General features: G+C 43.4%; 1 protein-coding gene across 3 annotated transcripts in view; it reads right to left on the bottom strand.

Annotated features, from left to right (window-relative positions):
- Positions 1 to 1,739: 1,739 nt before the first annotated feature.
- sh3pxd2aa (SH3 and PX domains 2Aa) overlaps positions 1,740 to 12,646 on the bottom strand; it is a 205,289-nt gene continuing 194,382 nt past the window's right edge. For all 3 annotated transcript variants that reach the window (XM_074684204.1, XM_074684189.1, XM_074684197.1), the window contains one exon: positions 1,740 to 12,040. In XM_074684204.1, the coding sequence (XP_074540305.1) occupies positions 10,025 to 12,040 (2,016 nt within the window). In that variant the 3' untranslated portion in view covers positions 1,740 to 10,024. The remainder of the gene's footprint in view (positions 12,041 to 12,646) is intronic.

Here is a 12,646-nt window from a genome sequence, read left to right as displayed (position 1 = left end):
GATTCCACAGCTGGACAGAAGTCTTGTGTTGGTTCCCTCTGGGGGCTCCTGCAGTTTGGTCACTCTACAGTAGTTGTGAATGTGTGTGTGTGAATGGTTGTTTGCATGTTGGACATGTAATAGACTTGTTTCCTGCAAGGGGTGTACCCCGCCATGTGCCCACTAACACCTGGGATGGAGGAAGATGATGGGTGGACTCCCAGTTTAGCATCTCATGATAGACGAAGTGGGCAGCTAGCTGATGAACAAAGTACCAAAGTCTGTCCTGAGTTCAGGAGCTAGACCCTTAAAGGGCAACTCTGTTTTTTTGACACCTGGACCTTATTTATAGGTGTGTGCATGCTCATTTACTCACTCAGACAAACATTGTGCAGCTCGGAGTCCTTCAGAAATTATTTAGATCCAACCGATTTTAGCCACACTTAGCGGGGGCCACGGCAAGGGAGCTTCAGCGCGGGACATAATCTCTGCAAAATCGCTCATTTCTGCTATATTTTTTCATCCATCGCTATCCATCGTCATATATCGTCATATCCATATCACAAACACACTCCTCTTCTGTTGCCATATGCGAACACGGTCCACAAGCGCACCACCAGTTTGCATTGAGTCGTGGACGTGCTCCTGTTTGTTGTTCTCGAGCCAGCTCTTCATCTCTCTCCCTCTGCATCTTTCTTTCATGGAGCTCCTCGTCCGTGTACTCAGGCTCAAACCGGTAAGGACAACCGTCAAACTCGAAGTTGTAGTCTGAAGACGATAGACGAGCTGACTTTATGATAACACTGGCGATGGATGAAAAAATATAGCCGAAATGAGCGATTTTGCAGAGATTATGTCCCGCGCTGAAGCTCCCTTGCCGTGGCCCCCGCTAAGTGCGGCTAAAATCGGTTAGATCTAAATAACTTCTGAAGGACTCCGAGCTGCACGATGTTTGTCTGAGTGAGTATATGAGCATGCACACACCTATAAATAAGGTCCAGGTGTCAAAAAAAACAGAGTTGCCCTTTAAGTCCTGATTTTCAGGAAGAGGACGCTAAACTAATTTAGCTAATTTTCTTAAACAGGGAGAGTGGATATTAAAGTTACATTTATCAGCAACCGAGTCATGTTTTGGAACAAGGGTTTCTTGTCTATGAGATATCATAACAGGAAATAAATCTGGCCTAAAAACATCACCTTGAAAAGTAGTGCATCACCACTGCTTCTTTCAGCTTTTAATTTGAAATTAGAGATGAAAACTGTCTAAAGAAATAATCTAAAGGAGAAATGCATGAATGATGGGAGAGCTCAAACGATAGCCTGACCTACAGAAAGGCTATCTTTATGTTAGAAGGTGAAGATTTGTGGTGTTACATTTGGATCAGGGTGCGCGCATATTTCATGTAACTCTGGCCACAAGTCATAAATCTCTCCACACAGATTTGGATACAGGAGCAAAACCTCTCGTCTCTCCTCTTTAGAGGGAAACTGGGGCTCCGAGAACTCGTTCGTCTTCATTCATTGCTCTCAACCTCCTCACACTATTCCTGTCATAAGTCATATATATAACCAGCTGTATTGTTCTGCTGTCCCATAACTAAACTCACTTAATCTAGCTTTCAAAATACACCAAATAAAGATAAATGTCTCAATCTGTTATGTTACTGTCACATGCTATCTCTGAGCAGGGAGCGGGGGCTGCCGCTCTTTATCTGGAGGAGCTCATGAGACTAAAAGCAGACAAATAAATGAGGAGCCAATTTAAACAACAAAGATAATACATTTAATATTTTTCTCTTTTGGGCAATGCGAGATACAATGTAAACATGTACAAGATACAAAAAAAGAAAAAAGGGTTTGTCAAAATAAAAGGGTAGATAAGAAAATGTCCTGTTTTCAAAAGGGATGCACACGACTTTCATCAGAGCAGAGACGCTTTGCTTTCTTTTCACATCTTCCCCACCCTCTGATGTAAAGCGTTGTTAGGATGTGAACACTTAGTGTTCTCCGTCACCACGTATGACTTGGTGGGCAGATGACTCATCAACGGGATGACTCACTGACATTTGCAGCGATGATAATAATAAAAAAAAAAGCCTTCTTCCTTCACTTTCTCATGGCATGTCTTTTGAAAACAAAAGGTTTGAAAGAAGTTGAATGAAACACAATTTGCAATAACAACCATGGTGATAAAAAAGAAAAGAAAAGAATAGCACCTCCTTTGGTCCAACTCGAGGCCTGTTGTTTGAGTTTGTTCAGACATGCTGGTAACGGATGGTTTTGTCAGAATTTACAGATCAAGAGCTTGTTGGTGTCAATTTTCTGTCTGTCTGTTTTTTTAGCACGCAGCTCTCCACAGCAGGGTGACGACAACTCTTCTCCTTAACTGTGACCAAAACAAACCCCACCTCCTCATAAACCCACCTCATCTACATCCAAAGCAGTCACTCTCTGAAGCTGCCACACCAAGTGGCAGCGTCCTCAGTGTCCTTCATAAGGAAGCTGTTAGCGCTGGAGCATCCTCTGACAGGCTTAAGGTTAATTAAGACACACTGTTGTGCTAATTAGAAACAGGGATTCAAACAGAGACAAAGAAAAAGTGCCACAGAGACACAGCTGCACGCCTCGTTCCTCGACACAGCCTTTATTTTTTCCTCTCTGGAGCTTGGAGACAGCTCCCGCTGATGCCCGCTGATGCCCGCTGGCGCGTCAAACAACTGCGACTCTGTGAGGAAGTTTTTTAAGAATGACATAAATAATCAGCATCCTCTGATTCACAGGCTCTGGAATTGAAAAGTCCTGCAGCTTTGTCTTTTTCCTTTCTCTTTCACTCACACAAAAACTAGATATTAATTAAAACCTACAAAAATCATTCCCTTAAATACCTCCCTCCTGCTCCCACACACTTTCTCAAACTTTCTTATCAAACCTGCGCTTCCGTCGATCAAACCTCCGCCTTTATTAACAGCAGCAATCACTCTCTTCCAGAGCTGGGTGCCGCTCGCTTCTGAACGCTTTGATTTCTTCCAATTATGAATTAAAACTTGTTTCATTAGACATGACTAAACCTTTCAAATCAGGTGCAACATTCAACGATATTCTTATACAAAGCTCAAAGAAAAGTGGCAAAAATAATTAAATAAAAACAGAGAATCCATTTCTTTTCTTCTCGTTTAAAAAAATAAAATAAAAGAAAAAAACTTTTCCAACACCCAACTCAACTCTCACACCCTCAGGGCTACAGAACATCTGAAGACACTGACGGCAAAGAAGTTAAAATCAGACGCAGGATCAGATCTTAAGTTATTCTATGGATGGAGAGCGAGATGACAGAAGCTGCCGGAGTGTGAACTTATTCGTCTCCTGCTGAAACTTGAAGTTTTTGGTGAAGGAGCCACAATTAAAAGATTGTTTGGGATGATGAGGTTTCTGAGCTCTTGTTTGGCAGCAGAGAGATGATCAGGTATGGGGGAGAAGCAGTTGGACAAAATGATTTTTCATCGTTGTCATGGTGGAAGCGATGCTCGCTGGTCTTTCATCTGTCTCCTATCAAAGCGCAGCTCCTCTCACCTCGCTCTCACCTTGTCTCCAAGAATCCACTATCTGATCCATCTCATGTCTCTCTGCATTCTCCTCTCTCAAACCTCCTCCTTGACCTCCCGATTCTTTTCTCATGAGTGCACCTGCAAACAACTCATCTCATCATGCATAAAAACCACACACACACTAACGCACGCCGGAAAAACCTGCATGGATATCTCAATCATTTCACCAGGAATAGACTCGGCTCGGCTGTGAGGAGGAAACAGAGGAATGGAAATGCGTGGCAGGGGACAGAAAGAGGACTAGAGAGCGGAGAGGGAGAAGAATATGCTATGGCAGCAGCTAGTGTTTGGGATTACAGAGCTTAAGGTGCTTCACGCTTGGGAGGTGCTGTCCATTTGTTAAAATAAAAAAAGGGCGAAGGATAAAACAGGATTCTGCTGCAGTGGAGCTGTCTCACCCGGCTGACCTTCAGGAATATGTCAGGAAACTCATTTATTCTCTCTGGCATGAATGACTCCTCATCATCACAAAGTGTGTGTGTGTTGGTGTGTGTGCACGCTGAGTGGTGCAGGTGGAATGCAGAAATATTACCTCCACCAATCCCATTTCAGTTCTGCCATGTGGACGCTCGCAGCGTTTAGAGCACTTTGGCTGAGATGGGCTGAACGGATTGCTGCCGATGGCGATAGACGAACAATTTGGGAAATATGCTTTCATGGTCGAGTAAGATAAGAAGATTGATACCACTATCACGTTAGAGAAGTGGAGCCTTGAGGTAGTTAGCCTAGCTTAGCACAAAGACTGGATAGGAGCGTTAACAGCAGGCCTGGCTCTTTTCAGACACATTTATCTACAGTCTGCAGAAAAAAACAAAGCAGTGCCAGCCCCATGAGCTTCTGTATTCAATGAAAGACCAGCAAAAACTGGAGTAGTTGAAGTTTCAGACGTTAAAACTTGGCGATGCAGGATCAGATTTATGATCTACAGGAAGTTCTCATCTCATTAGTTCAGTTTTGCTTCACCAGTGAGAGTGCTGATTGAGAAATCACCAAATATTCCTGTTTTTTTACACACACTGAGAGGCCGTTTATACAACAACGGTTTTAGGGTCAAACGCAAAAGTTTTGTTGAGTTTCAGCCTTGCGTTGACACGGAAACGGTGTTTCAGGCGACCTAAGCTCAAACTTTTGAAAAGCGCTTACAACAGGACAACAGTACCATTGTTATGCTCATTGCGGACTACCATGTTGTGCTTGTGCTGCTCAATCTGCTGACTGTCTTTCAACAAAATGAGCACCTATTACTCCACTTTTGCACTTAGTGGTCCCTGATACACCAAATGACCAACTCTACTCTATTTTGGTGGAGATCTCCCAAAAGCGGCATCTGGTCAAGACACTTATAGCGCCGACTACAGGCCTGGCATGCTTACTACAGCACTTTCAGTGGCGTTTCTGTGTAAACGCAGATTTTTTTCACTGCGTTTCAGCGTTTTTAGATGAAACGTCGTGTAAACGGGGCCTCAGGGCCAATCCTAAATCTACCCCTTGGCACCTTGGTTTTGCGCATTTACATTTAGTAAAGGGTTGTCCCAATTCTCCATAAGGTGAAGAGAAAAGGCTACACGGCCCTTGAAATGAAGACGGACTGAGACCTCACCCGAAGCCAAGTGGTATGAAAAATTTCCCATGATAGCCATATTTCTTTTAGATATCCAATCCCTTGCTACAACATACAAAAATTAGCCAAATATTGAATTGTTGGTTGTATTTCGAAATTACTTTTTATAGCTAACGCTGCTTTAGCTCCAGCTATCACTAATAATAGCTACACTGATGTCAGACCAGGGGGATAAATTCACAGCAAACAGACGTCACTACAATAAACTGCATTTCATGAATGATTAGACAGCTAAAAACTCTCAAAACAGAGGGCCAAGGGGAAGGGGTAGACAAAGGGGGAGGTAAATAGTGACTATTGGGATTGGACCTACTTTTGATTCATTCTGAGGGTAAAAACTATTATAAGAGTTTAGCTAGTTGGTTGTTTGATGCTCAGCAATTTCAAGAATCTTGTCTGACCGGAATGTTACAGTATTCAGAAGCTACATAATACAGCTTCTGAATGGCGTAACGTTCACTTAAAGTTTGCTTTTCACACCTAACCTGTCTCATCACTCATGTAATGCAGTACATGGTAGTGAAGTCTGTTTGCTGATGTTGGTTTATCCTCACTTTGTAAAAATTAGTTTGGTTTGGAAGTGAATAAACAGTCGTTCTACCTGCGACACAGCCAGCGAGCGTTTAGGGGTGATCGAGTGACGTCTCGTTTCTCATGGGCGTGTTGTCACCCTTTCTCCTTGTCCCTTAAAAACAAAAGGCCAAAAGGGAAGGGATAAGATGAAGGGGGAGGGAAAGAGTGACAATTGGGATTGGGATTCATTCTGAGAGTAAGAACGACATATTGTATGAGTTTTGTGAGTTTGTTGTTCAGTGCTGATGTGTTTTTAAACAGGATGTTGGTTGTAAATGTGATAAACTGGGATAATTTTGTTTTTGCAGAGCCAAGCTTGCTGGCCTCTTTGGTCTCTCAGTCTTCATGTCAAGCCAAACTGCATGCCTGCTGGCTCTAGCTTCTTTTTTTGAATATCCCAGCTCTGAAATATCTTAAAATTTTAGAGTTTGCACAATAGAAGAGTGAGCTGCAAACTGGAGGACTGGCCTCTGGTTGTGCTGGTGCCTCCTCAACTCAGATTTAAAACACATATTGCAGCAGATGTTGTCTTCAACAATAGTTATTCTAAATAAAAGAGTGGTATCAAATATTCTTATCCAACTCTGGGTAAAATCTGGATTATTTACTACAAAAACATCAGCAGAGTCCAGAAGACTCTACCAAGATGACGTGTCCACCTGCACCACATGAATCAGGCCTGTGTGAGGCTCAGCAGAGACAAAAATAAAGGTTTTTCTATTTTTGGCAAACGACCTGGAAGTTGATGGATTGAACAGAAATGACCTGAAGGATTTGTCTCCGGGTGTCTTGTTAACTGCAGACACTCCCCGGCCCACGTGTCTCTGCCAACGGTTCCACGTCTCCTCTGACGTTGTTTGTTGAGGGAAAAGCTGGGCTCTAGTTTTTATGACGGTGGAGTAAAAGTCTAGAGAGGTGTCTGCGTGGGCGCAGAGAGGACACACTCCAGAGGGAAACGAAAAAGAACAGAAAGAGAAAAAACAACAACACAAAAATAAGAAACTATCAAAATTCCATTCAGGCACGAATGTGACAGCTCAGAGCAGGGCCGGCGAGGCCCCGGATGATGGGCACGTAACTCTCCGTCTGTGAAGAAGACCTCAGGTGGCTGTAAAGTCGATACAGACTGGGTCAGCAGGTTTCTGCCATGCCATTCATTCATGCTGTCCACTGCTGATCCCCAGCAGGAGGAGCACAGATCCTCAAGTCCGTCACGTACGTCAGGGGATAATGAGATGTCTCAAAGTACTGCTTTGGTCCGATGAGTTACACGGCCTCTCACATCTGCTCTTTCAAAAATGATACACTCCAACGGATGGTAAAAGCTCATGACTGGCAGTTTGACTGGCAACTTTGACTCCCAACAGATGTAATGGCATTGTTCACAATCCTCCTGGACCTTGTGTGACCTTCTTGAAGCTTGATGGGTTTCTTATCTATTGCACATTTCCTCACGGGTACATTTCAGAATTTGACAAAAAATAAAAAAAGGAAAATAAGGGGGAGAAGCAAAGACAGATACAAGAAAGCTAAATGTATGCTTGTCACAGAACAATTCCCTCGCTATTTCAGCCGAGTGAATTCATCTTGATCAAACAAAGCAATATGCAATAATAATGTGTGCTGGAGCAAAATGTTTAAAGTGATTCAACACATTTACATAATGCCTTCGTCTGGATGAGTCGGGGCTTCGCTGCCTGGCAGCAAACATCAGCATCCAAAGGTTTGTTTTGAATTTACTGGTCGTAAAACTTTTTTTTCTACTTTCTTTTTTTTCTGTTCGTCATTTATGGAATTGATGACAAAAACTTTAAATGCCCATCCACATGTCACATGGATAGAGTCTGCATTTTGCATATTTAGGTAAAAGTCGAAACAGTCAATAAATATAATCTGTTTCAAGCTAAGGTGGGTTATTCTGATGAGGGAATAATGCAGATGCCAAACCATGATGAGATGTAAAACTATTTGTAATAAATACACATAAATCAGGCATTATGTAAAGAACAATAAAGGTGAAGGAAGAGCCCATGATTTGCTAAAGTTGCAGAACACAGCACAGAAAAAAAGACTATTTTAATTTTAAAAATAAGAAAATAAAAATTGCCCAATAAAAAAAACCTGTGCTACAAAAAAGTTTTAGCTGCACTTTGAATTTTCCTTTGAAAAAAAAGAAAGAAAATAAAAAATTCTTGATTCTTTTTGTTTACAGTCATTGTTGAGACTCACTGTCCAGCAGTGCATTTCTTATTGCACTGAGGTAGTATGGCTTGTAAGCCTCGTAGATGGGGCACGTTTCAAGTTGTAGTACCTTTTGCCGCCCACTAGAGGTCTCTGTTTCTCCAATTCTACTCAAACTGTCACTGACAGTGTCACCTCTCACATGAGGTGAGAAAAAAATAGTTATTAAATAGTAACAAAAGTTATTAAATAAATAGCATGCTGAGTATGGACTGCATCTTTACATTACTGCACCTTAAAGCAGGTTTAAAGTGCACTAATCCACAAAACAGAACCACTTCTTTCCTCATTATTGCCACTGTGTGATCACAAAGAAACAAATCAACAGGACAAAATAAACAAAAACAAATAGGCTTCTCTAAATAGATAACTGCGATCTAGCAGGTACTGTACTTAGTATAATACTATGATACTGTCCAGCAGAAACATAATGAAGGTTAGTGTTCAGCCTCACGCAGAGAACTCCCACTGGTCTCTAGGAAACTATTTCAGCACTCTTGAACATCAGCCATTTGATTTGGATTTAGATTATCAAAACCTCCAACCTTATCTCAATATTTAAAGAGGTTTAAATTTGAATTTAACTAAATCTAGCACATGCTATCTTTAAAAGCAAGACATTTTAACTAAAAATCAAATATTTTTATATTAAATGTTATTTCCACTTTGTTTCTTTTAGCTAGTTAAAGAATGAAGAGCCTCCAGGTGCTGAGAGGAATACATTTCAAAAATTCCCTTCACTTTGATCAGATTATGAGCAAAATATGACCTTGTGATTTAACTACACTATATTTCCAATATCTCAACATATTTGTACGTCAGACAAAATGTTTAAGCTCTAAAAAAATACCATTAAATGTACAAAGATGATTATTGTAATAATTCACATTATTAGTCCAAATCCAAAACTTTGTAAACTGGTTGTTTCTTTGTTTTTCTTAACATTATTACCTGCCGAGATGTAGTTAGCTGTCCGACGGAACGTTCAAGTTGACAGGTTTTTCAGACTTTTATCCCTCCAGATATTTACATCTGGGTTTTAACAATGTGGACAAGATTTTTTTTCTTGAGGAACCTAAACTGAAAATTCTTCAAACCCGAGCACTTCCTGTTTAAATTGTCAAATGTTGGATACAAGAAAGGAGGCTGTAGCTTTTTCTTCTCCAAATTTTCAGCTGTTGCTTGAAGCTGATGTAACAAGGGAGCGGAAATAATTCTCTAAAGACGACTTTAATTAACACAAGACATGAAACATAATGAAACAAAACTCAATAACATGATTAACAGGATGTTTTAGTTTGCTTTATGACTTGTGGCTTGAAATGAACAAGCTCTCTGAAGATTCTGGAGATTAAATCTTGTTGGACCGTTTCGAGCACTCCAGATCTAATTTTTCGGCTCCATTTGACTGTATGTTCTCTCCATGGTGGAGCTCTTTATAAGTTACAGAAAGATTTTGGTGGTGTTCATCCATCTATGGCACTCTTAGAAGATTTGGTTGATTTAATGTTTTGCCATCCACCATTTAGGACCTCCGTACAGGTGAACTAAAACACAAAAGGCACTTATTGGCCATCATAGTCAGTGATGGGCAGGACCAAGCATAGCCATTACCCTGCTCAACTTCTGTTTACATGATGCAAACCTCTTTAAGAGGTTATCTCTCCCATTCATACTGTTTTAGATCTTTAAGACAGAGTCCTCCTCAGATTTCCTCACTGAAGGGTGACCAATCCCACATTCCTGTCTCTCATTCCCAGCCAAAATATTTTAAATCTCAACTCTCTTCTTTGTATACATTTTAGTAAACCAGCACTAAAAGTGTCCTTCGTTTTTAACATCTTTCTTTTTACACACAGTCTTTTCAAAAATTTACATTTTCAAGGACATATTGCTTACGGGAGATTGTGGGTCACATTCTTAAGAAACAATGCCGCCCATGTCCTTGAAGACATCAAAGAAAGGAGAGAGAGGGGAGGGGAGAGGAGGGGGAATGGGACTGGTTTCATTTTTTCCGCTCTAGGTAGTTGGAGGGGACCCAGCCTTTGCGGGGGAGCAGGCTGTCCTGCACCTGGCAGTACCACCACCCGTTAGGGTTTCTTTCCAAAACCTCCAAACAGGTGCCCTCAGTGAATCCCATAGTCTCCTCATCACCGCGGTAGTCGGCGATGGACACATACACATCCCTGCCGAGGTTGTTGTGGATCAGTTGGTTCTTCTCTATGGGCTTAGGTCGGACTGTGGACACGGGGATGCCGTTACGTTGGTTAACTCTGCTGAGGGTGTCCTGGACGTTGGTTGTACTAAACACGCTCCCAGATGACCCAAGGCTGGTGCGTTCTGCAGGCCTTGTCTGACTCTCAACAACCACGTGTGGTCGCACTGTGCTGAAGGAGGCGTTTCTGCGCACGCCGAGAGTGGCAGAACCAGAGCCGTAGTGATCGCTTCGGCCCAGCGATTCATTTCGCCTCAGGGATCCCGTCATGTAGTGTGCATCCTTTGGTGGCTGTGTTGTGGTCACAAATACAGACTGAGGCCTTACTGCCACCTGGCGTACCCCGTTCCTCATCCGAACACCTCCGTTAACCATCCCTGACGGCTTCTGGAAGCCACCAGGAGGCTTCGAAGGAATTGGTGGACTGTTCCTGCGCAGGCTTTGATGCTGCTGGTTCAGCCCTTGGATGTTGATGTTGTTGAGGGCTAAAACGTGCTGCTCATTCTTCTCCAGGCTGTTGGACTTACTCCCAGTGCTACCATGCCCATCAGAGTCCACCCGGCCTCCATCAGCTGCTTGTCTCACAGGCTCTAGGTAGTAGGAAGGAGCCCAGCCTTCCTCTGATCCCCAACGGATGTACCACCAACCACTTTCCTGCTTCTCCAGAACATCCACCTCAACCCCAGCAGGAAAGCTGATCTCAGAGTCTTGGACCTTTTTGTAGGCATCCAGGGATCGGTAGAGATTAGGGCCCTCTACGTCTGAGTCCCCCCGGCTCCCTTTGGAGTAAACAGAGGAGAGGTCTGAGGTGCTGCGGGAACACATGGAATCCTCAGATGAGATTACAGAAGCCGTTTCAGAGTCTTCTCCACGTGTGGGTTTTAGCCCATGGCGAAACTGACTTGTAGGCCTCAGCTGTCGTCTCAGAGAGGTGATGTCCATCCTCTCTGGACTTTGGGGTTCTGATTTGGTCAGGAGTGGTTTAGGTCTGACAGATGGCTTGGGTCTGGTTGAGGGGCTCTGGCCTATTCTTTGCTCCACATCCCGGCTGAAGGCAGGAGCTTTCTTGGGTCCTCTGGTTAATTCGTCAGATGAGGAGTGGGGGCTGTTGTCTTGAGACCTAAGGCTGATATCTATGTGTCTGCCCAGGGTCTGGCTTCTCCTGGTCATCTCTGGTGTCATGGTCTTCATGGGTCTACCAGCTAAAGGTGAGGATCCAGAGGGTTTGCGCGGTACTGTGGAGGAATGGTAAATCCTGGGGGAACTTGGCTCACTTGCACCTTTGACTGCAGTGCCTTCCATGCTACCGCTTGGCCGGAAGCCATCATTTTCGTAGATGCATTCCTCTTTTGAAACCTCCTCCACGGATCTGAAGGAGGTTCTCCTACGAGTGAAAACAGGGGATGCTTTGCAGACAGGAGTAGAGGCCTTACAGGAAGGCGGAGAGCTGCGGTACTTATCACTAACCACATTGCTGATCTTTACATCCAGGGGGCGCTCGTCCTTCAGGGAATCAGTGTCAGGTTCCCCTTCACATCCAACAGCAGGGACATCATATTCAGGCTCTTCATACACAGGCCTGCTCTGCGGCTCTGCAACTTTAGGAACAGAGGAAGGCTGAGGAGTTTCTTCAGAATCTTGTTTTTTGACGGGTGGAGCAGGAGGCGGGACTTTAGGCCGGGTCAGGGTGCTGGTCCGACGGCTGAGGTTTGGCTTTTTGCGCTTGTCAATGTAGGAGCAGGGGGCCCAGCCCTCCATCTCTCCAATCTGCACGTACCACCAGCCCCCAGGGTTCTTCTCTATCACCTGTACAAAGAGACAGAAAGAAAAATGCTATTAGTAGTGGTAGTATTTCTCCCAGTGGTGCTGTTCTACATCCAGCATCAAACACACGTCTGATGCATGTTGTTGCAGGCTTTGACCCTCTGTACCTGGTCAATAATTCATCCTTATCTTTCTTAAAATATACATTGCAGGTTGATTTATGTCCCTTGAGTTTAAAAACAAAGACATTCAACTGTATAATGGGGAAAGGGCATGGTCACACTGGCCATTCATATCATGCTATACTCAAGAGCAATTGCCCCCCCTTTCCCTGCTGAATGCATTCACACTACCCCAGAACCAGACTGGAGGCAGTCACATGGCCCAGTCACATCATCGTGAAGTAGGGATGGGTACCGAATTAGGTACTTTTATAGGTACCGACTAGGGCTGCACGATTATCGCAATCGCAATCGCAATCGCAATCCCAGTGTCAGCACATGCAATTACGTAATCGCAAAAGAGGTTATCGCAATCGCAATAGCAATCGCAATGTCAGCACATGCAATTCAGATTTTTCTCCATGATAACCAAGCAAGTCTGTAGACTCATCATGACACAACTTTTTTTATTAAATCGCAAGCACAA

The sequence above is a fragment of the Halichoeres trimaculatus genome, unplaced genomic scaffold (assembly GCF_033239565.1).
Source record: "Halichoeres trimaculatus isolate MK-OKI-2021-1 unplaced genomic scaffold, fHalTri1.1 fHalTri1_scaffold_2, whole genome shotgun sequence".
Classification (NCBI taxonomy): domain Eukaryota; kingdom Metazoa; phylum Chordata; class Actinopteri; order Labriformes; family Labridae; genus Halichoeres; species Halichoeres trimaculatus.
The sequence above is the reverse complement of the archived record's forward strand: the minus strand, read 5'-3'. Positions and strand labels throughout refer to the sequence as shown.